This window comes from Leucopleurus acutus (genome assembly GCF_964270905.1).
Source record: "Leucopleurus acutus genome assembly, chromosome: 8".
Taxonomy (NCBI): Eukaryota; Metazoa; Chordata; class Mammalia; order Artiodactyla; family Delphinidae; genus Leucopleurus; species Leucopleurus acutus.
Genome location: NC_139151.1, coordinates 65,393,945 through 65,420,687, shown reverse-complemented (window position 1 = coordinate 65,420,687; position 26,743 = coordinate 65,393,945). Strand labels below are relative to the sequence as shown.

Genomic DNA, 26,743 nt, shown 5'->3' with positions numbered 1-26,743 from the left:
CAAATACGTGCTGGATACAGGAATGACTAAATTCATGGAAAATTTAAGCCTTTTAAGTGATGACCATGGTATGGACTGATCAGTATTTACCTTCTCAATCCCCCTGGGGGTTTCTAGGGTGTCAAGTTTCGCCACGGGAGTGTAGACTTCTCTTCCCCAGAGTTTGCTCTGAAGGGAGGGAGAGAAAGGGGCTGCCTATTAGAAGTGGGTGGGGTTGAGATAAGATAGGTGTGTATTAAGATTTGCTTCTTAAGGAAAGCAATAAGGGAGCATGTTTTGAGATTGATGGAAAGAAGTCTATAGAGAACAAGCTCTGATAGATGGGGAGGGAATGAAGCAACATTCTCAGGGTGGGGACAGGGCAAGATGGGAGAGGATGGGGTCCAAGGCCATTGGGGTGGGCCCTGGGGTTGGAGAGGAACTTCTGCCTCTGAGGCTCAAGGGCAGGATGGAGGAAGGTTCAGGAGGAACAAGTTTGCAGCTGTCTTGCAAGTAAAGCAGGGGGGATCTGGATGCATTAGAGAGTAGAGGAGATTTAGGAACCCTGCTCAGGGGAAGTGGTTCAGAGGCTGGGCAGGCACTCGAAGAAGGTATACCAGGTAATGCTGCGGGGCACCCTTGACGTTGAAAGCCAGGAGCTTGTGATGGGTCTAACTTGCCCACTTCTGTGATTTGTTTTTGGAGTTACAGAAAGCTCCACCTCCAGGGAACAGGTGTGGAGAAGGTGTATGAGGCTGCAGAGGTGGGGTTTACAGGGTGTCGAAGGCAAAAAGGATGAGGAATTAAAGACTTGAAGGTGCTGGCGACAGGTTGACGGCAGGAATGTGAATATAGCCTTTCTAGGGATCTGGAGAGGCCAGGAGGGAGAGGAAGGCAGAAAAGGTTATTATTCCGAAGGTCTCAGTTAGCTTGGTGAGCAGGCATTTGGGAAGTGAGAGAGGGCGTAATCCAGATTGAGATTTCAGGGGTATAGCAGTTCGGGCACTGAGAGCTGGGCTCTGGATGTGAATGGCCCTCCCTGGAATTGAGGCCATGGCGCAGGTTGGGTCATTCGTTGATTGGGACTCTGAAGTCTTGCTGGTGGGATGTGGAGGAAGCTGTGAGCCTGATGCCAAAGACCTTGGATGCGGTGGGCTACCTGGTGAGAACAAAGTTGGCAGAGCGTGGTGGTGTGAGGAGATGCTTTTATACCAGAATGTAGGAGCTGAGTGTGGAAGGAGTGCTACAGGGAGAAGAGAGTGTCAGCTCCATCTCATGTCCCTGATGAGAGAATCAGCAGGTTCAAAAGCGCACAAGAGTGGCGGTACCCTCCAGGAAGAGCTATTTTGGAAGGGACAATGTGGGACTGCATCCTGCAGGCCTGTAAGCCTTGTAGTTGCCCAGCCTCGAGACCAAAGAGAAAGCCCAGAGACAGCAACAGAGACATCAGTGGTTCATTGGGCAGGGGGATCTTACACAAAGTGTCCTGGGGCAACACCCCAGGGTGTGTAGCAAATGGTGGACAGGACGTGGCAGTAGGCTTTGCTACTCAGAGGAGAAGGAGGCTACCATGTATAGGGCAAATTGATGTCAGGTACGCTCATCAGTTCCAGGGGTTAATTAAGCCCTATAATTAAGAGGATTGGATAGTCATGTGAGTGAAGCAGGGACTGGTCGAGCAGGGGATGTACAGAGAGCAAGAGAACAGCCATCTTTAAGGACCTAGCCATACACGCAGGCAAAGGCCCCGTCTTTGAAAGACACTGGGATTTTGATAGGTGTTTTCAGAAGACTCAAGGTGAGGCTTAGGAGGGAGGCAAACAAGGGAAGATTAACCAGGAAAAGAAGCACAGAGCATATCAGGGGGTGAGAGGGGGTGAGAAAGCGCCATACAGACAACACAGATTAAACCTTAGGTCCCCATGGGAACTGGGAGGGTGGGAGGAAAGGGATGGCAGAATCAAACTGGGGGAACCACCTCCCCTTTACTGCGGCCACTGCAGTCACCCTCGGTCCCCAGCTTCTGCGCTCAGGACAAAGCACCCCCTCCCAAAGCTCTCTCCATCCCCACGGCAACAGAGCTCTGTCCGCATCACGTCACACTGCTTTCAGTCCAGGATCAGCAGGGCTCCATGGAGCCTCTGCTCTGCCACAGAAAAGGGGTCAGAGTTCCAGCTGCCAAAGGGAAAAGAGGGCCAGGTCTTGGAGACCTTGAGAGGTCAGGGAAGCCTTCCTGGAGGAGGAGCTGCGCCTGGACCTTAAAGAAAGAGTAGGATGGTGGAGCAAAAGCAGAGCAGGAAGAGGGCTTCAGGAGTGGGGCACAGGTGGAAAGGGATGGAATCGAACCTTCCTTTCTTTCTTTAGTAAAGAGCAGGGTATCATAGTGGTTGAGAGCTGGGCTTTAGAGCCAGGTGACCCGAGTTCGGCTCCCAGCTCTGCCACTTGCTGTCTGTTCATTTACCTCTAATTCTGTTTCCTCACCTAAAAATGGAGATGATAATACACCCACTTATGCCGGGTTATTTTGAGGATGAAATAAGTGTGTTTGTAAAACAGCCTCCCTGACACACCTGTGAAATGAGCTATCTGGATCAGTACACTTTTGCCACATAGCAAACCACCCCAAGATTTAGTGTCTTAAGACACATCCATTTATTTAGCTCAAGATTCTGAGGGTCGATAATTTGGGCTGGAATGTGCTGGCCCTGTCTTCTGCTGGTCTCAGCTGGGCTCAATCAGGCAACTGTGGCCAACTGCTGGTCAGCTAGTTGAGTCAGCTTCTGGAGGTGAGCTGACTGTCAGCTGAAGTGAGGGAGCTTCTAGGCCATGTGTGGGTCATCATCCCAGCTGCTTCACATGATGGTGGTGACAGGGGTTTCTAAGAGCAGCAAGAAAGGGCAAGCGCAACCGCGTGAGTGTTTCTCGGGTCTCCGCTTGCATCACGTTTGCTATGGAAATGTTGTCAGGGGTCAAAGAAGTTACACGGCCAAACGCAAACTCACGGGGCAGAGAAATAGACTCCATCTTTGAAAGGAGGAGTGACGAAGTCACATTGCAAAGTGGTTCATGTGCAAGGATGGGGAAAATCTGTAACTATTTTTATTATATATCACAATGCCCTATTGTGTTCACTTTGTATTATTTCATTAATTCACTCATTCATTTGTTCACTCATTCATGTAAAAATAATTACTGAGTACCTATCTTGTGGGATGGCAAGAAAAGGAATCCCCAAAAGAATGGCCTCAGTTTCCTAGTCATAGTGCAATCCATCTGGCATTGCTGTCTGAGGTCTGTGACATCCAGTAAAGACATGAGCTGGACCTTTCTCCCCAGTAAATCAGGTTATACTCTTTCCAGAGAAGAGGGAGATGAAGTGGGGGATGGTGTTAGAGCAGGTGAAATAGAAAGATTTATATTTGCAAATTAAAATGAGATACCAGTATTTCATCCCCAGGAAGTCCATTTTTCTGGGCTAACTTCTCCCTGCTGGAGCTTAACCCACACGTTTTATTACTGTGATCTTTCCTCCATCTTCCAGATCACTGAGGTTGCTGGTGACTCCAGATCTCTATTGACCGCAGGTTAAAAACTGTTAAACACGCACACACACACACACACACACACACACACACACACACACACACGCACTCCCCTGGGAACATTCTAAGATTTTTCTCAATTCAGTGCAGGATAACAGCTGGGGTATGCCAGCAAGGGACTAAGCCCCTCATTGCTCATGGGAGCCAGGTAAGAATTAGACTGTGTCCTGGGGGGAAAATATTGAGAATCTTATCCTGGAGAGAGAATCCTATTCTATCCAAAATATTAATCTACAAGGCTACATGGAGGGTGTTGTCCAAGGTACTGGTCCAAAACTAAGCAGAGAGAAGCTTAGAGAACACTTAGAGTAAGGAATATGAAACAGGCACCAGGGAGGGAGCCTGGATGGATGTCTGAGCTGGAGCTCAGTGTCCCTGGAATAGTTTAGTAACACATTCATTTAATCAACTAATACGTTTTTGAGTATATGTTTCATACCAAGCAGTGAGTTGGATAACAGAGACAATAGTTAGCAAGACAAGCACGGTCCCAGCCCTCAGGGATCTTGGAATCTGATGGGGAGAGACTGATGTTACAAGAGCATGACTAACGGCTAACCAGACAGTCCCCCATCAACCCTATGCTGTGGGTACCATTATTATCTCTTGCTTTTACAGATGAATAAATTGAAAGAATGAATGGCCAAGTAAATCGTCTACAGTCACACAGCTAATGAATGATGAGACTGGGGACGTAAATCCAGAGTCAGTCTTTCTTGAGTCATTCTCCTTCCCCTGCCCCACTAGATCGAGTCCTCCTGGTGTATCTTTTGCAAGCCCCTTTTACTCGTCTTTAAGCGCACGCATCACATTTTGTGATTCTATTTGTGTGTGATTGTTTGGTGAGGGACCATAGCAAAATAGGTGTGCCAGCCAGTTCAAGCTTTGTTATGCTCTAGTAACAGGTGACCTCGAAATCTGAGTGGCTTACAGTAACAAACATTTCTTGGTCTCGCTACATATCCAAGTCTTTCTTGACCTTATCTTCCTTTGGCAGTGCTTGTCAAAAAACAGCCAGCGGTAACAAAGGCGTGCTCTTCATCGAAAGCACAAGCTCATTTGCCATGTTTTGTCTACCAACTTATTGCAGGTAACAGCTTTGCCAAATATTTCATCGCTGCATAAAAGAGATCACCATCTTTCCAGCCTCCAGGGATGCTTCCTCACCACCCACTTTCTGGCCCCAAAGTCAATGTCTCACGTTCTAGGGTTTGGCACACACCCGCTCATCTAGAATCGATTTCTTTATCATTCAGCTTAGGCTGATGATGCGCAAATCTCAGGGGCTTAAACCAAGGACTGCTTATTTCTTGTTCGTGCCACGTGGTCATTACAGTTCAGCTGCAGCTCTGTGTCACTTCACCTTTTCTGGGACCAAAGGAGAAGCTCCCCTCTGGGACGCTACCGGTCCGATGGCAGAGAACAAAGAGAGACATGGCAGATGTCACGATTGCTCTTAAAGCTTCTGATTGGAAATGACGCGTGTCTCTCCTACTGATGTTCCATTGGTTAAGGACACATGGCCAGGTCTGACACTAATGATGCAGGGATGTGTCAGAGCTCAGTCTGGAGGGAAGCACAGGAGTGGCCTCACAGGACAGGGCAGTGAATCCATCTGTTAGAGGCGTTAAGGAGCGTGCATTGACTGTCGCAGGCAGATGCAGAGTTGGCAGACGTTGTATTTTGAAAAGAGGAATGTCAGGGCACATTTTCCTAGGTGCACGTGACGCGCTCCATCTTAGCCGTTTGTCAGTGAGTAGATGGAGGTGGTGGTAGATGAGCAGACACAGCTATAAAGAGTTTTGAGCAGCGCATACGTGGGACCAGCAGTCAAATAGCAGGTGTGTGAGCTTTCTTGAAGATGGAGAATGTACAGATGAACAAGAGAACTGTATTTGTACTTGGACAATTGGACTTGATGGGAAGGAGTAACAACCGTCAACAACAACTAAAATAAATACAGGTAGTTTAAGCTAAAAACAAAGGGTTGGTGCTATTAGAGCAACCCTGGGGTGATTCATTTATAGACTTGAAGGGAGGGTTGCCTGGGGAAAGGCAGGAACAGGGCAGCTCTCAGCAGTACTGGTTCACAGATCTTCTCTAGAGAGTTGCCCTAAATGTGTCTTAGCTATAGTACTGCCAATCTCTGTGTCTCTCCGTTTCATGTTTTAAATTCCTGGGAGGAGGGAGCCTTCTCGGCCCCTTAACAGCCCTATTCTCGCCAATGGGCAGGTGGCAGAGTCACAGAATACAGACTATTCTCAGAGGAGATGGGTCATTGTTAGACATTGCAGGCTCCGTCCTGCCTCTTCACAGCTGCCAGCCCCAGTCCCTGGCTCTGCCCCCTCCCGCCTTGTTCTGATAGCAGCACACATCCCATGCGCCTCCTTCCTCTCCGTGACAAGCCCAGGTCTGCAGCCTCCGGGGCCTGACCCACCACACTGGCCGTCTCTATTAATGGGGCCTCCTCTGTGCCCCGGCCCTCGGCAGCCTGTCTCTGCCTGAAGTGGCCTTCATCTGCAGCCTCCATCCATGTCAGAGGGCTCTGCTGGAGAGAGCTCCCCAGGCAGGCATCTGTGTCAGGTGTGGGGTGCAGGTTGAGAGCAGGGGGAATGAGGGAGGAACGGCAGCAGGAGAACCTGGATGCGAGGCTAAGGTCCAGGCCGGGGCGGTTGACAAGCACTGCTCCCTCAAGACAGACACCAGAGGCTGCAGAAAATGAGGGGTCAGCCAGCAACCCCAGTCCAGGACACCTGTTCACTGTCTTATCCTGGACCGGTGCTGACCTTACTTCCCCATAACTTGAGCTCCCTCTGCAGCTCTCAACTACTCCACTTATACCCACATGATTGATAATGTTCAGATACTCAGCCCACTCCCAGGGACTTACTAGGGCTGTGTGAACCTCCAGGCTCACTAGCTTCTCACCCCCTGAAGAAAGAATACTGGCATGCAAACGAGTGAGATATTTCCTTATCTTGTAAAAAAAAAAGTCAGACATTCACAAACTTCAGTACTTTATTATTAAAACAAATGACTTGCTTTATTATAAGAAAGAATAAACCTTATACACACATGATATCTACATTCACCCTGTGCCTAAGGACCACTGGGCTACATGACTCCATGATCTTTTTGCCTCATCCCCTTTGGTAATCTGGAAAGGTCTCCTGTATCTTCCGTATTAGCCAAGACTCTTGGTTGCAAGTGACAGAAACGCAACTCAATCCAACTTAAATGCAAAAGAAATTTTATCATCTCATGTAACAGACAAATTCATGTCTGTTCTGGCTTCAGGCAGGGCTGGATCCAGGGGCTTCAATGACACTTTCGTTACTCTCTCTCTCTCTCTCTCTCTCTCTCTCTCTCTCACACACACACACACACACACACACACACACACATACTCACCACCATTTGACTCTGGTTCCTTTTATGTGTAAACTTTGTCTCTCCTATACTAACAGGGGAAGGGGCTTCTGTGATTTACCTCAGGAAAAAAGGCAGCAGGTAACTCTGGACTTAGACCCTACAAATCCAGGGGGGACTTTTATTGGCCCAGACTGGGTCATATGCCTGTCCTGAAACCAACCCTGGGCCAAGGCAATGGGTTACTCTGATTGGCCAGCCTGTGATTCAGGCCTACCCCCCTGACCAGGGTGAGGCAAGGTGCTATTACAAGAAAGCAGATAAAACTCTCAGCATCAAGAGTCCTGCAGCCGTCTTTTCTAGTTCGTCTCTGGTTTCTCACTGGTTTCCATGCAGAAGCCCAGGGTGACCCCTGTCACCTGGCTCTCTCCTGAAGCCGAGGGGCTCACAAGGACACAATGGGCCCAGGAGATACCAGCAAACACAGGAAGAGTAAAGAGCGCAAGGTGGGGGATTAGAATTGCCGACGGGGCTGGCTGGGCTGCACACAGCCCCATAGGTAGTGGTACAGAGGTGACACCTGTGCTGCAGGCACAAAGTCTGGAATGAAACAGGAAAACAGACAGCTGGGAATCGAAGGCAGACTTTCTGAGCCTGGCAACAGTGCCCACGCTGCTTCTGCCACTTCCTGGTTCAGGTGCACAGTGGGAGGACCTAGCTTAGCCTTTTCTGTTCGGTCTTATGTTCAGAGACCACACCTCAGCCCAAAGCTCTACTCTTCTCCCAGCTTCCCTGCAGGCTTCTTCCAGACAGGCCTGCCAAGCGGCCTGAGTCACCTCTAATCCCAGCTCTCTTCCAAGCCCCCTGAATGTTGAATGTCTCAGAAGACTCTGAGAATCCCTCAGATGGGCTAGCAAGTGGAGGGCCCATTAATCTGAAGTCACAGCTCCCCACAGCCTGCAGGGTGCTGTCCAAACTCTGCAGCCCCCAAGCTGCTTCCCCAGCCTCACCTCGCCACCCCGCATCGGCACTCTCTTTTCCCAAATGGCAATGCAGTGCCGAGCCTCTGTGACTTTGCTTATCCTGTTCCCTCTGCCAGAGGTCCCTTGTCCTGGTCAGTTATCTGGACAAACTGCTCTCTTCCTAAGCTGTTCTCAAAACTCATCACCCACAGACCAGCTCCGGATAGCGTTCATCACTCCAGCTCTGGCCCCCAGCACTTTGCCTGCTCCTGGTCTGTGCTAAGCCTGGCCAGGAGGCTGTTCTCTCTGCCCTGTTCAGCATGGCTGTCTCCCCTCCAGGCTGAGAGCTCCCAAGGGAGGCCCTGCCTGGTCCCTCTCTGCTCCCCAGTGCCGGCTCAGGCCCACACCCTAGACGGCACCAAGGAGTGTTTGCTGAATTAAACTGAGTGGACTGCTGTCTAGGGGCTGAGTGCCAGTTACAAACCTGGGGGTTTTGTGTGCTTAGCCTCACCTGTTGCCCCTCCCCAGGGAAATGGGCTCACAAGGGGAGGGGGTTTCTGAGCTAGGGATCTTGCTTTCCACAGTTATGAATGTTTACAAATGTTTCCATTGCCTGTAGGTACCTGGTCCTGTGGTTAGCGAACATAAGATCATTTTGGAAATGACTCCCCTTCGTTCCTGATTTAGCATCAGTGCCCTGCAGCCCTCAGCACGGTAACCTCTGTGTCGAGGGGTTAATGACCAGTAACCAAACCCTTAAATCAGCCCGCCCTGTCTGCAGCGGGGCCAGAAGCTCATACTTGGTAAAGAGGACAAGGACCATTTCTAGCACACATTGCGGATGTCACAGTCACCACGCAAAATTGAAATTTAAGAAAGCAAGGCTCTGCTCCTTCTCTGCCCCACCCCGCCATGCCCACACCCTGCCTGCTGTTTCCGTGAATCCTTACCCACAGGCCTACTGGCCAGGCAGAATCAGGGAGGGGAGCCCAGAGATGAGGGGCACTGAGGCAGGGAAGCTGGACCAGCAGCACCCCATACACACGCACTGGGTCTCTTCTCGCCCTCCATCCTTGCCTGCCTGTTCCTGCCCTGCAGTGCCTGTGGCCAGACTAGAGCCTCGATGAGCATTTTAACCCTCACAACTACATTCTACAGGTCAGGAAACTGAGTGGCTCCCAGCTAGGCAGTGAGGGTGGAGACTTGACTTGGAAGCCCACCAGACCACCCTTTTCCTAGACCAGCAGTTCTCAAATGTTCACATATATCAGACTTAATTGGAGGACTTGTGAAAACACAGATTCCTGAATCCTACTCTCAGAGTTTCTGTTTCAGCAGGTTTGAGACGGCTCCAAAATGTGCTTTTCTAACAAGTTCCCAGATGATGCTGGGACCACACTTTGAAACTGTTGTCCTAAACAGCGGTGCATCCCAACCTCTCGCCACCCTCCTCAGAGTTTTACAAACAACGCCCTGAAGACAGATCCTGCTTACCCCCCACAATGAGAAGGAGGTTTGGAATCCAGGTTCTGCCCCTATGTTTCCTCCCTAGGCTGCCAGAGTCCCCTCGATACACCTACTTTTCCACCTTGGCTGCACACTGGAATCACCTGGCCTAAAACTCCAAGCCTAGGCCCCACCCCTAAGGCTGTGATTTATAGTTTTTAAAGCTCCCCAGGTGATTCTCATGTGCAGCCAAGGTGGCAAGCACCGCCTGAGTTTGATCGCATTTAGGGCTGTGTCCTTTTCACGCCTCTATCCTCCTCCGTTTCATTTGCTCACAGGTCTTTCTCCTCTCCCAGTGCACACCCCCTCCTCCAGGAAGCCCACCCTTCAGGCCACAGGTTGGTTCTCCTTTCAATGATCTTTGCCAACGCCCCCCCATTCTGATACTTTGTAATCACCCTATTATGTGTAATTTTCAACCCCTAGACTGTCACTCCCCTGGTGTGACCCCCAACCCCACAGAGAGCTGGGCTCTTAATTCCTGGTTGGGCTACAGCCGTCCTCCAGGGTACAGATCCCCTCTAAGTATCCAAAGAAATGACTGCAAGGACCCCACTTCGCCCTGGGTCACTTTTCCCATGAAAGCACCCTGAGAATAGAGTTGTTTTCTCCCTGTTTCTGAACCTTTTGTAAAGAGTGTCCGCCTATGGCTCTCCCCCTTTCACCCCCTCACCACTCACCAGGCTAAGGAAGGTTTTAGCCAAATACCACCACTGCTGCCCCATCTCCTGACGAGAGAGTGTCTCTGTCTCCAAGATACCTCGTTTTTCAAGGGCACTTACTCAATAGGCCGGAAGTGTTGCCAAGGAAACATCGCTTAATGGAAGAAATAAAGCCACTCAAAATCCACATGCCATTGTTTGGAAGAGAGCGATACTTCTGTCGTACCTTGAAAATGTATTATTAAGTCATGGAACAGCCCCATTTAGCTCCACGTTCCTGATTTGCTGGGAGGCCCTCTCCACCACCACCCCTCCCCCTGCCCATCCTATGATTCCCTGGGGAGGGCTCCAGAATTTCCATAGCAGCTAAGGTCTGGTGAAGTAGGTAGGCGAGTCTGGACAGAAGAAGAGATGGGATGATTGGAACATATGTAAATTGGCCATATTATAGAATGCAAGGGACTAGGGGCCTGGAGGCGGTTGTAGAAAGGAAGTTAAAGCTATTCACCGAATGTTCACAAACCAGTTGGTGGCGTTTAAGCTGATGAAGATTTACTAGGCGTTAGTGTCCTCTTCCCGAGTGAAGGCCTCATGGTTGACGGCAGTGTTTTCAAACCTTATTGTGAATTCTTCATAACATTTTGTTCAAGTCGAATTTATGTGAAAGCCAAATAAAAGAAAGAAAGCCCAGGTTGGGCTGGGAGAGGGGCCCTAGAACCCCACCCACCAGGCTGTCCTCCCACACCTGGCTCAGGAGCCCATGAGACCCCTTCTTGGAGTCCGCGGGACTCAGGGTGAACAATCTGGTGGAAATGACCTGGGAGTTCCCTTGCTGGTTCCGAGGGATGAGGCCCTTGGGGAGCCTCACTCCTGTGGGACTCAGGGAGGTGGTGCCCCAGCTCCAGCCCAGGCTGAGGGGAGGCCCATCTGGGCTGGATGAAGGCCCTGAACTGCCAGGATCTCAGCCTTCCCTGGAAACTCCCCCTAGTCAGGGAGGGGAGAGAGCAGCCATCTGCCTGTGCATCTGGCAAGGTCTTCAAAACTATCTTAGCCTCGGTTTCCTCATCCTTACAGCTGAAGGTGACCGCAGGAGTGGAAGGTACCTGGGCGTACAGGTGTACAAAACTATGTTGGTTTCCTTCCCACCCTTCTCTTCCTGAGGTGTTTCTCCCCCCAGCAGCCGTTTCTGGCAGGGAGGTAATATTTCATACAGTGAGGGCTGGAGCCTGTACTCAGTCTCTGACAGGGGCAGGTCCCGCCTCCAAGCCTGCCAGGTAGAGAAGGGATGCTGAGCACAGCTGGCAGGGCACCCACTCGCATCCTAGAGGGCGGGGGCCCTCGCTTGTCTGGGAAATGAGGTAAGAGAGCAAGCCGAACCTGCAGCCCTGGGGGTCTTGGCCTGGCCTTCGTTCTGTGGCCCTGAAGACAGGAGTGTGCACCTGGGGGCACTCCAGGCTCCCTGGCTGGCTGTCCAGCTCAGCTATTGTCCTTACTCCTGATCCCGGCCTGAGGGAGAGGAAAATGCCCCTGGCGTGAGACCCGAGATACCCAAGTGTTCGTCCTTTTCCCTTGTTGGTGATTTTTCTCTTTCAAGCATCAGATTGGGTTTGTAGCCCTGCTGAGCTGTATGGGCTGAGTGGTGAGCGGAAGCACTCATATGCAGCTGAGAAGGAGCTGAGGGGCCAGGGATGTCATTTCTATGCCCCGGGAGGCTGGGGGGTTTGTGAAACATCCACATACAGGATGACCGCTCGCCCTCCGACTCTGACGTGAGTTACAGGAGGGCTGTCGCCGTCTTAGCACTTCGTAGCATCTTGTATTCTAGGCCTTTTAGTCAAGGATCCTCCAGCCCTCGGCTGCTCCCTTAGTCCAGACCCCCTCCTGGCTCGAAGGGATCACAGTGGAAGCTTCCAAGCCAGCCTCTCCCCCTCCAGCCTGGCTGCTGGAGCGGGAGTGACCGGAGGGAGGTAGGCGAGTGAGGTGAGAGGTTACAGGTGCAGCTCTGGTGTCAAACTGCCTCAGTTTAAATCTCAACCACTGTTCTCCAACTGTGTGACTTTGGACAAGTTCTTAAACTCTCCATGCCTCAGTTTCCTCATCCACAAGATGGGGATGATGGTAACAACTGCCTCATAGTGCTGTTAGGATTCACTGGGCTAAAGCGTGGCAGCACTCCTGACATCTGGGGCTGGATAATTCTTTGCTGTGGAGGCTGTCTGTGCATTGTAGGATGTGGAACAGCATCCCTGGTCTTTACCCACTGGGTGCCCATAGCAGCCTTTCTCACCCCCGTCACGTCAACCAGAAATGTCTCCAGACATTGCCCAATATCCTCTGGTTGGCAAAGCCAGCCCCCACCCACCCGCCATGGTGAACCACAATTCTAGGTCATTTCTTATTAAACCTTCAGCTTCCCTGTTGCTCAGAAAACATAGCTGGGCCTGCTGGGCCTGCAGGCACTAAAAGTGGGGTGTCTTGTACAAAACTGTTTCCCTCTTTTGTGTTCAGGCCACTTACTGATTCAGTCCACTGCTGGCTGGGCTTCTGAGGTGTCCAGGTGACAGCTTAAGAGAATCCTCTTTGCTGAATCTCCCTGTGATCTGACCAGCTTCGTGGTTACCCCACTCTAGATGCGCTCTGTTGTTTGCCTTTTAAATAACAGACAACTGTCTGTCCTTATTATGATTTTCCCAGACTCTGGAGCAATAAACAGCTCTGATGACAGCTGTACTAGGTAGTAAGTAAGTGCACACATGTCTCTCAGAGCATCTCCTCGAAGCATTTCAGCTAAGTGGATAAAACTGATTTCAGCTATCGCCTAAGCAGCCGCTTGTGTCTGTGGAGCCCGCCCTGGAGGTGAGAGGCAGGCCCTGATGACAGGGATGAAGGAAGGGGTGGCAGTGACCGGCTTCCTGGCTGTCCTTGTCTGGCAGCCCACGCTCTGGAGCTTCAGGAGATCCGGGTCCTGGCCTGCCAGGTGCCTAAGAGCTACACCGCCCTGAGGAGAGAGCATGGTGCGTTCAACCCAAGGACATGAACAGCTGTGCATCTTTGCAGAGAGGCTCAGGTGGCAGGCCCATGCTTTTGCACATTGAAGGAAGGCTTTCTGGAGGTGGTGAGTTTTTATATCTATTTTCAAAGTAGCAAGAGTCGGGGTAAGCGAGTGGAGGAAGCAGAGGCAGTTCCCATATCAGTGTGATTAGGACTATTATTTCCTGACATGTTAGTTTCCCCAACTTGGCTGTTGGATCATCCAGGACAGGGAACCACGGTTTTCTCACCCTCAGGACCCAACAGCGGTTACTTGTTGTTGGATGGGTGGATGGATGGATGAGATGCCCACCTGCATCTATTTAATTTCCAAAATCCTACCAGTCATCAAATTCTCCCTCAGTGCCAATAAACTGGAAGCCACAGCAGGTCATCAGCTTTCCTTGGTGGTGAACTAAAAACCCAGGTCACACAATGGACAGTCTCGGGATTCTGATGAGAAGCCCAATTTAGGCGATGAATAGGTTCTCCTTGCCTCTGTGTTCTGGTCACATTTCCACATTGAAGCCAGGCATTCTACATTTGGCCTCCACTCAGAGCTTTGGTCACTATGATACTTCACCTCTTTTAGGGGAAGAATCAGCCACCTTGGTAGTTTTGATGTCCATTTCCGTGGATTCACCAAACCTGATAACTTGTAAGGTTACCTTGGAGAGCAGATCCTAGCTGTAGTGAGTGTCTTCCATTTGTCTTTCCATCCTTTTTCTTCTACTTTGCAAAGCTGACTTTATGGCATGTTTCCATGGGCTCCTGTGTTGTCTGGCTTCCATCTGGGTCTGCCAGTGGGCCGACCCAGCAGAAGAATGGAGTGAGGAAGGGAGGGTGATGTTGGGGTGTTTATCAGCCACCACTCACCATCACCCCCAAACGTCTCCCTCTCTGAACCCTTCTCAGAAGTCTCTCTATGTAACTTTTCTCTTACAAGTTCTGGTACCAGCTCTCTCCTCTCATCCCTTTGGGCCTGGTGGTGGCAACAGCTCCATGTTAATATCCCAAGGAACTATACTATCCCCATGGCTCCCTTACCCTATACCCACGCCGTTGAGAACTGGGCCTTTATTACACCCTCCTTGGATCCCCCTACCTTGAGTGTGCCATTTGTTTCCTGTTGGGGCCGTGAGTGATACACTGGCCTGAAGTTCTTATGTCTGAAGGGTGATCCTGCCTGCCTCTCCACCCCTCCCCTGGACTTCTGAGGGCCAGAGAGAATACGGCCCTGAAGGACCACCCTTACTTACCCTCCTCGCTGGCCCTGCCCTTCTCACTACACAGTCCATTTTATTCCCTGTACCATGCTTTTAAAGTCCTTGTCAACCATCCTCTTTTACTAAAGCAAAAAATACTTCCTTTTACCATTTGAAATTAATCAAAAATATTTACCAGTGAGAATTTTTGTATAGATCAAGACCACAAGAGGGCCTACCCTGAATTCTAATCTACAGCAGAGAAGTGTGGTATCTTGGTTTGCCCATGCGACCTCATCGTAGGTGGGGCTGTTAATGTCTTTAGTAATAGAGGACAAGAGCTCACAGACCCTGTGACTGCCCCCTCAGAGCCCTTGTTGGGAACCACTGCCTGAGGTTGGGGGAAGTGACTGAAAACTTTGAAGGCCGAGGGTCACATGACTTTCCTCTAGACCAGAGCCAGCCCTGATCTTTGTAAACAAAGTCATTCATTTGTATTGTCTATGGCTGTGTTTGCACTACAACTGCAGTTAATTGTCCAGACTGTCTGGCCCTTTGTGCAAAAAAAAAAAAAAGGTTAAAACAGCAGCCTGACTTCTCTCCTTTGAAAGGCGCGGTTGGCCCCTGGCTGGCGTCTTGGAACTTGGATTGCAGGAAGGTTCCCACCATTCCCACAGATGGTAAGAGTGGCTCACTGTGCCCACACTGATTATACAAATAATATGGTTTATGCTGGACACCTGCCTTCCTTCTGGAAGTCTGGGGTTTCAGTATATAAAAGCCTGGGTGCTGAGCCTCTGAGAGCTTCCCTGGTAGATAACCCTTCACAGGCATTAGCTCAACACCTTCCTGCTTGTGAAGGGCCATTCTCTGTGACTGCTGGGAGAGGACCCTTGGAAGCCTGTGCCTGGTTTCCTCCAGACTTTGCCCCACGTGCCTTTTCCCTTTGCTGATTTGATTTGTACCCTTTCCTGTAATAAATCATAGCTGTGGTGCAACCAAACGCTGAGTCTCCTGAGTCCTAGTGAATCATCGAACCTGGGGGTGGTCTGGGGGACCACCCAACACACTGCAAAACCCCAAATATTTGCCACCTGGCCCTTTAAGAAGAAGTGTGCCAACTCCTGCTCTATGCAGTCTTAGGACAGATGGAAATTACCTGTTACATATCCACCATGCCACAAGACTCTGCGCTCCCTAAGGTGCGGCCCGTGTCCTTTGCTCTTTAGCTACCAGCCAAGCACAGCATCTTATACAAAATACTTAAGGAGGGGGGAAGTCAGCAAGCCTGCAAATAATGGATTCAGGCAGTGTTTTTTTAAACTGTGGGTGGTGAAATCAAGTTAAAAGGTTATGACCAATGTTTTTCAATGAAAGAATAGAATAGAAAATTGAGTACGCTGCATATAGTAAGGCTAAGTTTGATTTCTTGAACATTTTGTTTCAGTTGTACGTGCGGACCAGACACTGTATCGAATCATAATGTAAAAGGGTCTCTTCTTGTCCGTTGCAATGGAAAATCATTTGAAGGCCACTGAATTGTGGTCTCTTTGCCAGCTGCCCGGGGAGATGTCCTACAAACCCTCCCCATCTCTCTGGTCGTTAGCGTTTGACCTCGTTCTCCCCCTGCCCCCAGAACGTGTACTACACGAGCAGTCAGCAGATCCACGTGGGCATCCTGAGCCCCACGGTGGACGACGACGACAACCGGTGCCTGGTGGACGTCAACAGCCGGCCACGGCTCATCGAATGCAGCTATGCCAAAGCCAAGAGGATGAAGCTCCACTGGCAGTTCTCTCAGGTAGCAGCCCCACCCGGAGAAGCAGCAGCGTAGAGAAACAGGGGAAGGGGTCGGGGCAGGGAGGAATAGGAGGGATGGAGGAGGAGAGGTACCAGTTCTCGGGGTTTAGTGAGCACCTACTATGTGCCAGGTGTTTGGTATACATTAGCTCATTGACTCATTGATACTGGCTCTGAGGGAGGTTATGATTATTGTTGTTGTTGTTTTAGTGGCATTTTATTTAACTTTTAGATATAAGGAAACAGCCTCAGAGGTGGGAGTCCCCTGCCTGAAGTCACACAGTGAGGGGCAGGGCTGGGATTTTAAACTCAGATCTCTGACTTTAAACCTCACATTTCTTCTGACAAGCCCCTTCTCACAAGCACAGCCCCAGTCTCTCAGGTATAGACAGTGCTGGGTCGTCTCTGGTCTGTGAGCCGCTCTGCCTTCCTTCTCATTCTGTAGGGAATGAGGTTTTCTCAAAGGGCAGTGTCTGGGAGCCATTTTGTGAAGGGCAGTCCACACACTGGTGACCGTGAAACATTCCTTTATTAAGTTTCCATCAATTCTGAGGACGATATTTATTTTCCTGCTCTGCATTGGCCTAGTTATAAAATGATGCCCCGGGGGCTTCCCTGGTGGCGCAGTGGTTGAGAGTCCGCCTGCCGATGCAGGGGACGCGGGTTCGTGCCCCAGTCCGGGAAGATCCCACATGCCGCGGAGCGGCTGGGCCCGTGAGCCATGGCCGCTGAGCCTGCGCGTCCGGAGCCTGTGCTCCGCAACGGGAGAGGCCACAACAGTGAGAAGCCCGCGTACCGCAAAAAAAATAAATTAATTAAAAAATAATAATAGTGATGGCCCGGGATCAAGACGCCAGCTGGAGATGGCCCGCAGTGACCCAGCTTTGAAGAAACCAGTGCCTTGGCCCAGAGGCCTCTAGCCCCTAAGGAATCTGCTAAATAAGGATCAGTTTCTGCCCACAGATAGGGACGCCCACCTCCCGGGTAGTGCAGGGAAGGCACTCAGAACAGGAAGTGATGGAGCTCGTGAGGTTTTAGGGCATCAGGACTGCTGGGGGCTGCACATGGTGGATGCTTCTGGGGAAGTCGGGAGCAGAATGTCTATATTCATGGGACGAAGAGGCAGGGACCCTGACTCAAGCCTCCCAGCAAGCTGCTTCCGCCCTGAGAGGAGGCTGACAGGCACAGGATGGAGGTGTGCGGTTGGCCTGACCTTGATTCCAATCCTCATGTCCAGTTACTCTCCCCTGTAGTGGTGGGCCCGTGAAAGGAGGTCCCAGCTACGTCAAGCTCTATGGGCACGGGGCACCTTTGACCTGTGGTCTGGGGGTGCGGAACCTGAGGGCTGAGAGAGACCCTCGGTTGGGTCCTAAATGGATGGTGAGGGTCAACCCCGAGCAGCAAGTTCAACACATGTCATAGATTTAGGGGCTCGTTGGAAAGCAGGAGCGAGAGCCCAGACTAGGACTTTGGGACCCCAGGAAAGCAGATGCTGGGAAGCAGCACAGGGAGCCAATGACAGCACATCTGAGGGTGGGTAGAGGGTGCACGTGGCAGCTCTGAGCCCAGGCTGGGCCTGCAGACTGCGTGGGGTTCAATGAAAGAGAACGGTGCCCGGGGACTCCTGCCCTGCCCCTTTCTGTCCATATGACCTGTGACACGTGTCGTAAACTGTAAAGGTCTGTCCCGTAAGAAGAACTAGCTAAGGTTCATACAGTGCTTAACGTGTGCTGCCCTTCCTAGGCGCCTGGCGTACACCAGCTCATTTAATCCTCACAACACCTGTGTGTGATTAGATGTGGACCATTAGCCCGAGTTCATAGATGAGGAAACTGCGGCACGAAGATGTTAAATAACATACCCACTGCTTGTTATTATTATTCCTGAACTACTTCAGATTCTCTGTTTTACTTCTAATCGTGGGAGGATGTTGGAAGTGGCCCCTGGAAGAAGGTCAGGGGCAGGGCCGAGGCTTAGGATATAGAGAACTTCTTCCTACCACCTCCCTCTCTCCTGGTGGAGCCCAGATGCCCCAGCTGTGACCTGTTCTGACCGTGCCCAGCAGAAGCCTTTGTCACTTTCCCCAGCCAGGCTTCTGGCCCAGAGTGACACAGGACAGGGCTACATTTCCCCTCTGTCCTCCTTTAAATTACGAGGCAGAGGGAGCCCTGGAGGTGTGTGGTCAGGGAGGAAGGCTGGCCATGGGCTGGGTGGTAAAGTGGCTGCTGCCTCCTGGCTCGGATTAGATGCAAAACAGGCTCACAGGCTGGAGGCAGCAGAGAGAGGAATGGGTACCTCGGCCCACGGAGGTGTGTGGGCTGACTTGGCTGGGTGAGACGGGGACCGTACCATCTGGAGGGGCTCACGTCAGGCTGCTCTCTGCTGCCGTCAGCCCTACCTCCTGCTGCCCTGAGTTCAGCTTCCTCCTGGGAGCCGACTGACACCGTGCAGGAAGACGGGGGAGGCAGCTTGGGGCAGGGCTGGTGGCTTTCCAGAACAGAGAGTACATAGCTTGGGCCTCGAAGAAGGCGTAGGAGTTTGCTCCATACAGAAGTAGTGAGGGGCACTCCAGGGAGAGGCAACGGCCCGGGCGCGGGCTGCGGACACCAAACCCAGGCCACGTGCGGGGAGCTGCGGAGGCTCGGGTGTGGCTGGATCCTCATGGACCCCATGGGGCACAGCCAGAGATGCGCCTGCGGGGGCAGCTGGACCTGGACCTGGTCCTGTGGGAGATGAGGCTGTGTGCGGGGGACGGGGGCGTTTAGGTCTGGGTTTTGGCAGCCCCCAGTGGCCGGGATTGTGGAGCTGAATGGGGAAGAGAGATTCTAGAAGCGGGGAGGGGCAGGTAGAAGAGTTGCGGGGAGGCTCAGATGCAGTTTGAAAGTTGAGCTGTTCCCTCCTCCTTCTCCTCCATGACCCTGGGGCCTTCTGGACTCCAAGATCTCCTCTCAGGGCAGGGTCCGAGGTTGCCCCTCACCAGGGGAAGAGAGCTCGGTCTGTCCGTGGGATCTCAGCCTCTCCGTGCCCAGCTTCATGCAGTTTGAATCCAAACCCAGGCTGCTTTGACATCCCAGCCCCGCATACAGGCACATCCGACTCCTTTCCAGCCCTCGTAGACAGATGGCCTTCCCACACATGCCCAGATCCAGAGGCCTTGGTGCCCCCAACCGGCTCTCATCTCATCTGCCCGTTCCCAACTGGGGCAGAGAAAGGAACATTCCTCCAAAATCCAGCTCCTTCCTTCACTCATCTCAGTGCATGGCCTTGAACAGGCAGCCGGACAGATTCCTGCTTGAAGGGACACAGTGACCAACCAAGCAGGCCACATTGGCATGTGCAGCCCTGAGGTCTGGGCAGTTTTCAGCTACTTATACGTACATCTAATTAAAACTCCCAGGGCACTCTGGCAATCACCTCTCTGATCCTTCTACCAAGGGGAACTGTTTGGAAATAATATTTTTAAATCCCTAATTTGCAAGCCCAGAGCAGCTGCTCTCATTTGATATTTAAAAATTAATGTATGTGAAATTTTTGTTTAATGCAAAATGATCAGTGTTTATCAAGCATCCTGGAATCTGTCCCCAAGCCCTCACTGGTGAGGAGCTACTGTTGATGAGGCCAGAGGAAGCTGGGAGCCTCTTAAATGCTTAAAGTCATTGCTTGGGCTAATTTTCTTGCAACAGGTTTAATCTTTGCAAATTACAGGGGGATCCTACCAACTAAAATGTTCTGGTGGAGAAGTTGGGCTGAAAGATTTTACTGGTGCATTTCAAATCTCCTTTTCACTTTCATATTTTGCATTATTTACTCTCCTGAGGTCTACATTTAAACTCCAGACATTCAGGCTGAATTAATTTCAAAATAATCTAGTGTGATTCTCCCAGGTTCTCCTACAAAGAAGATAGACATTTGCATATCTTGGTGTTCCATCTCATAGCCTGATTTTCTGTTTAACAAATAAAATACCTTTCTTCTAACCCCTGGAAGCTCTTCTGAATTTTCCATGCTTCAGGATGAATCAGGACAGCGTCAGATACTGACACTGAGAAACCACATTTGATGAAAACATCTCTCAGCAGCACTGATGTACAGGGCTCTGATGAGCAGTTTTCCAATGATGAACATCCTTTCCTTCCGTCATTCATCAAGCATTTATTGAGCATGGTGGTTGGGCAGGAGGGATGCAGATATGAATCAGACACGGCCTCTGCCCCTGGAGGAGCTCATGGGTGTATAAACACATAGCAAAACTGGATGACGAGAGCTGAAATGAGGCAGGTACGGTATTCCAGTAGCCCAGGGTGATGGGCTCTGTCTGCACAACTCAGGGATGGCTTCACGTTCAAGGCATGTTTGATCTGGATCTTGAAAATCGTAGGATAGTTCCCAGGCATAGAAAGGGAGAACATCCCATGTTAGAGGCTCAGCATGGGCAAAGGCAAGAAAAAGCAGAGCGTATTCAGTGTTGGTGTGGATGGAATTTAGAATTTTCAACGGGACGTGAGAGAGATCAGACATAAGCATCAGTTTGGGGCAGATAATGGTCACCGAAAATCATGCTGAGAAGTTCGGACTTCACCTTAAAAGCAAAGGGAGGGACTAGGGGAGGTTCTTAAACTGTGGTTACCATGATGGGGTCTGAATCCCTCTAGCAGCAGACTGCAAGGTGTATTGGAAGACAGAGAAGAAAGTAGTGGGCTGTCCCATCGTCCCTGTGAGAAAAGGGGTAGACTTGGTTGCCATGGAGACGTGGGGCCAGGCAGCTGTTGGGGAGGACTTGGAGAGACAGTTCAGCAGTCTATTGGAAGTAGTGATGGATTAAATGGAGGTAGTTGTGAGGGGAGATTATGAATCCAGGGCCACCCCAGGCTCTGGGTTTGAAGAAGTCAGTGGATACCCGTCTCTAAACAGCCAACATTTCCCACATCAACACCTGATGAGACTTCATTAACATTAGAAGTGGTAGTTGTGACTCCTCCCGGATTAGAGAATTTCCTAAACTGACTATGTACTGGGATTATAAATTCATATGTGTTAAGTATAAAACTTTAATCTTCCCAGAGTACCCCACCTACTGAGATCTGGGGGATTCTGGGATTAGGTGATGCAGTGTTAGTGAAAGAGGCATCGAGTCAGTGACCCCTGGACCAGTAGAAGGAGAGGGAAGCAGCAGATATCAGGTCACTACACAGGAGAACTTTGTGGCAGGACATCTGTCATGTGAAGCAACAGACTACCTCTCAGGGGTAATGAGATGCCCACCCTCCCCACCATCCCCCCATCACCATTACTTTGAATGATTAAGCAAATGCCGAGGCCTCTCTTCAAGATGTTATTGAAGGGACTCATGCCCTAGGAAGGCTGTTACGATGTGTGTTCTTTAAGGTCCAACTTCCTTAAAGTCTATCTATTTGTGCGCATGGTTGAAGCAAGAAAGAGCTCAGGGGTGCCTGATCTCTGCCCTCAAATATCTGAAAGGCTTCTCTAGGCAAAAGAGAGCAGGATTGTCCTATGTAGCTCTGAGGGAGGACCAGCTGGAGGGAGATTCAAGGACAATTTACAGAGCAGCTTTCTCATAGTCAGAGATGCCCGGGCACGCGATTGGCCATTCAAGGAAGAGGTGGGCTCAGACGACCACTCAGCAGGCCATCAAACATGCTACAGCTGTAAGTGGAGTTAGACCGGATGGTTTTAAGGGCTTACCAGCCCTGAAATTCTGTAATTCTAAGCTCCTGAAGTTAGCATGCCCCGAAAAGGGCTTATTCTACCTAGAAGCCCAGATGGGGCCTGCCTTACTAAAAAGCACCATGAACTTGAAAATGAGCTGCACTCCTGGTATAAGGGTCATCGTTATCCCACTTTATGGATTGTTTATCTGTTATTTTCTCCATGACTCTTTCTCCCATCAACCCATAGATGGGAGGGCAGGGCTGTCTTACACTTTCAGTGTCTCCAGCACCTAACAGAAAGCCTGAAACAGAAGAGGCACACCGGGTGCTGTCAATTAAATTAAGGAGTCCTTTCTAAAAATTCACAAATATTAACACAAATACCGTGTGCCAGGTCTCAAGCTATGTTTGTGGGAGACCCAAAGATGAACAAACCCTACCCTTGATAACTCTTCCTTGCATGCATGCATGCTGATAAAAAACTAATTGTACTAGAGTATTTCAAGGACATTTGAACGTAATAGTCAAAGGGCCCCGCTTAGTTAGAAAATCCCTATAAGAACACTTTTAGGTGGTAGTGCATCCCTGCCGCAATACACAGACGTGCGTGAAGAGGGGTACTCCAGTTTACTCTTCCTATAGCTTCAGATTTGGGGGAGGAAGGTGGAAATGATTTTTACTAAAACAATTATGCATACTGTATGAAGGGGAGTAGCAATTTCCATGAATATTTGTTAAAACGGGGCTTTGATGAAATGTTGAGGTGTTCTGGCCGTCTTTCACGCTGCCTCAGACTCTGGCATGTGCTCTTACTCCCGTTGGCCACTGGGTTCTTTGGTGGAAACACTGGCAAGGCCCATTCGGGAGTCCAAGGGCACACAGGGCAGCGTTCCCGCTGGTGGGCGGTCCTGCCATCCCACCCCCATGCTTGCCTCATTCTCAGTTCAGGGTTAATGCATTTTCCAAATGGAGAACATCAAGGATAACAGCAGAGGTGACCATTAAGGCCAGGAGAGAAGAGATTTTCAAGAGCATGAGGAGACTGCCTGGAAGAGAGCTGAGGGCAGAGCTGAGCCTGCCTGGCCAGGGACCACTGGCTCTTACTTGTGGGATCTAATTTGATAATTTGATGCAAGATGAGTAACCCACTCAAAGAAGAACTTATCTGCAGAGAGCATTTCCCAGGGAGCACCACTGATTCTGCCAAAGAATTTCCCAGCACGCAAGGAGGAGGAGTCCTTGACATTCTCCTGCTCCACCCCCCAGGCTCTGGCAGGAAGTCCAACTTCGAGAACCTTTTGTGCTGAGAAGAAAAGGCTGTAATCGGGTGTTTCCTTATGGCTCTGGAATAAAGCAGCTTTTCATTTCCATGTCACATGAAGGGGCAAGTGTGGGATCATCCAGTTTTCAAGGACTGACAAAGCCTTGTTTAGGCCCTGGATATTTTCTTAGTTATTTTTAGTTTACAGCAGTCAGCACTTTAGACCAGGAGCCAGGACCAGGTGTGACAGCTCAGTGCCTCACTACTCAAACCTGGGTGAGATTTTTTTTTTTTTTGCGGTACGCGGGCCTCTCACTGTTGTGGCCAATCCCGTTGCGGAGCACAGGCTCCGGACGCGCAGGCTCAGCGACCATGGCTCACGGGCCCAGCCGCTCCGCGGCATGTGGGATCTTCCCGGACCGGGGCACGAAACCGTGTCCCCTGCATCGGCAGGCGGACTCTCAACCACTGCGCCACCAGCAGAGCCTGGGTGAGATTTTTAAATTTATTTATCAAACTTTTATATAGTGCTTACTGTGCGCCACATACTACTGTAACTGCTGTATAAATATTACTTAATCCTCATGACCTTGCTGTCAGGTACTTTACCATCCCCATTCTACAGTTGAGGAAACTGAGGCACAGAGAGATTATGTAATTTGTCCAAGGTCAAATCAGGCTTCTGCCTCTAGGGCCCACACTTTAAACCACCATGCTGCGGAGCCTTTGTCTTGCCCCTACAAAGCCCATGGATTGCTGCAGTGGGAATTTGGGGCTGCGGTCTCCCTGCCAAACCTTGTAGGTGTGTGTGAACTGGCTGGATTCCTGCTTCCTCAGCAAACTCCCTCCAGCCATCCTGCTGTCTCCATACCCCCCTTCACCTTTCCTTTTGCACTTGACATTGCCATTACCCCATTTTCAGTCCAACGGCCGTCACAGCAAATCCCAGGCAGACTCTCACGGCACAGGTGCGTCTCCTTTAAGAAAGACAAACACCAAAGCACTTTTTGAATAGACAGAGTATTGAATATTCATAATACAGAAAGACCACTTTCCTCTACAAAAAGACTTAATCTCGGGGTTTCTTTAACTAGCACTAACATTCCACCCATGCTTTGAATTATTTGATTACTAATCATTAACTACTTAACCTGGGAACTCCCGAGCCCACTGTGCTTAAAGCCACAGACCCACTGGGCTACTTGCCTGTAGAAAATTAATTAGAACGGAAAGTGGAACGGGAGCTCTGAAATAAGCAGAGTCTTATTCAGTCCACACACAGCCTCCTCATAAACACCATGGCTGCAAACGTGAGCTCAGCCCAGCTGCTTCATATCCTCTACCTCAAGGTGGTGAGTGCAAGTGACAAGCCAGGCCTCATCCTTTCCCCAGAGAGGGTGACGGTTTGCTTGTGGTCCCCCGACTGTGATCCCTGGACCAGTACCACCAGCAGCTGAGATACTCGGGAGCTTAAAAAGGCACATCTTGGGCCCCATCGCAGACCCGTAGGGTCAGAAGGTGGGCCCCAGTGATCTGTGGTATCACAAGCCCTCCAGGGACTGTCTAATCCATTTACCCAACCCACATCCCCAGGAGGAACCAGGAAGGTTGGTCTGGTGCTTGAGGTCCCACCTCTAGCTGCTACAGACACACCTTGGGGAAACAGGAAGAGAGGAGGTGCATGGCTGTGTAACCTGGGGTGCCTCAGCCCACGGTGCTCATGGACCACGGCTCCACATGCCCGCCTGGCATATAGTCAGCGCTCCGTGTCTGAGTGCCCCACAGTGCTCCGGTGCCTTTTGCAAATGAGAAGACTGAAGCCCATGGTGGCTCAGCCCCTTACCAGGGTCACGGCCGGGGAGAGCCGCCAGAGACAAGGCTGGGAGCAGAGTCCCGTGTTCGCTGCTTCCGCTCATCCCACCTCTGATGCCGTTTCTAGTCTCCAGAGAGGCTCGGAAGGAGAAGGACCTAGGCTGGGGGCTGGGGACCGAGCTCTTGGAATTATTATTAGCCTTCTTAATTCCATACATTCAGCTTTCCATTTTTTTTTTAATGGAAAGTATACCGATTTCACTTTATTAGCCTAATTTCAGAATGGGATCAGGACTATGGGATTGAGGCCAGGTGTGAAGGAAGAGGGTTAAAATTTGTGACAGCAAAGATCCCTTCAAAATTCTGGTGCAGTCCTCAGTCACTGCAGCCTAATGGTCAGTCAATAGAGTTGAAATCCAGAATACTGAAAGCAGACTCCTGTGCTCCATTTCTGTCCAGGTACTCGTCAGTCACAGTGTGATGAGGTCCACCAGGTTGCCTTTAGGAGGAGTCATGCTGTCAGGAAAGAAATTTACTAAGGTGTCAAACAGCTGAGTTCTTTGAGCACAGGTGTGATCCACATTGGAAAAGCCTAGAGCTGTGAAATCTGAACCAGATTTAAACAGAACTGAAGCTAGGAGCTGAAACTCTTTTGTCTCTTCTGGGTCTGAATGATCCAGTTATATAAAGATCATTTTGTAGATATTTCAGAGCGCTAAGGGGATCCATTTGGGCCTTCTCTTCAAACCCGTGTTTTCTTATGAGGTACTTGAATGCCTCAGTAAGTAATCTTTTGAAGGCCTACACAATTTCAGTGACAAGAAGTCATCTAATCTCATCTTTGGGGACCAAGATTTTCCTGGATTCCCACCAAATAAATAATGAACCTTGTGTAGCTCATCGTATACAAGCTGATGGGCAGATCTTGGACATGGTTCTTCCTCCTGAAGACTTTTACTTGGAGTATCCTTTGCAGCTTGATCATTCTTAGAGACGCAAGACCAACTGTTCCTTACAATGTCATAAATCCAGAATGAATTTCTGACATTCTCTTCCCTCTTTTCCTTGTCTTTGCTGAGTCCAGATAAGACATGTATTTCATCCAGTTCTGGAGCAATGGTTGCTCTCTGTGTGAATCCTGTCATTGGAACTGATGATCAAACACCAGTTTCGGTCCTCCATCAGCAGTATCCTCACTGAGTAACATCCATGTGTTTGTGTCAATGTCATAACGATAGAAATCACTTTTCAGAGATTTGCTCTTCTTCACAGAGGAATCCGAATAACGCCCTGGTGTGTAGACTTGCCTTCATTGAATGTCAATGCACATTTTATGATATGATCTAGCACGAGGACCATTCTCTTTCTCAGTGTCTCTAGAGATACATGTCCATTGGTTCTCTTTCACACTGTATGCCCAGAAGCCGGCAAGATCTTGTGTTCCATCCCAGCCACCAAACAAATAAACAGTCTCTGATTGAACATCAATAACCATCTGATGGCCTCCTCTCATTCCTGGTCGGTTATCTTCTCCATCACCTTTGGTACTTTTGGGAATGATTTGACTCCATCGTGGCTTATATTCCTGTTGACTGATATACTGATTGAACAAGCCATCATTTACAGCTTTTTCAATCAATTCTTCACAAGCGTCAAAATCACCCTTCAGTACCAATTTATCGTGCAGATCTGTTAACATGGGATGTTCCAGGGCAATCTTGGTTTTCTTTTGCAGTGATTCAAAGGCCTCTGTACAGTTATGTTGTCTGAAGTGTTTTAGGCAAAGGCGAATAGCTTCCTGTTCACGGTACTACTTACTATACCAGTTGAGACAGGGTTGTACTACATGGGGATCATCAATGCCACTAAGTTCAGCATACCAGATG

General features: G+C 50.1%; 1 protein-coding gene and 2 pseudogenes across 4 annotated transcripts in view; 1 reads left to right on the top strand and 2 right to left on the bottom strand.

Annotated features, from left to right (window-relative positions):
• The window catches only part of GALNT18 (polypeptide N-acetylgalactosaminyltransferase 18), a 361,106-nt gene that overhangs the window by 313,690 nt on the left and 20,673 nt on the right, over positions 1-26,743 (top strand). For both annotated transcript variants that reach the window (XM_082844858.1, XM_082844857.1), the window contains one exon: positions 15,952-16,116. In XM_082844858.1, coding sequence (XP_082700984.1) covers positions 15,952-16,116 — 165 coding nt within the window. The remainder of the gene's footprint in view (positions 1-15,951; positions 16,117-26,743) is intronic.
• LOC309965243 (muskelin-like) lies at positions 25,328-26,002 on the bottom strand (annotated as a pseudogene). The gene has a single exon. The product of its transcript is annotated as a muskelin-like (transcript).
• Positions 25,999-26,687, bottom strand: LOC309964871 (muskelin-like; annotated as a pseudogene). The gene has a single exon. The product of its transcript is annotated as a muskelin-like (transcript).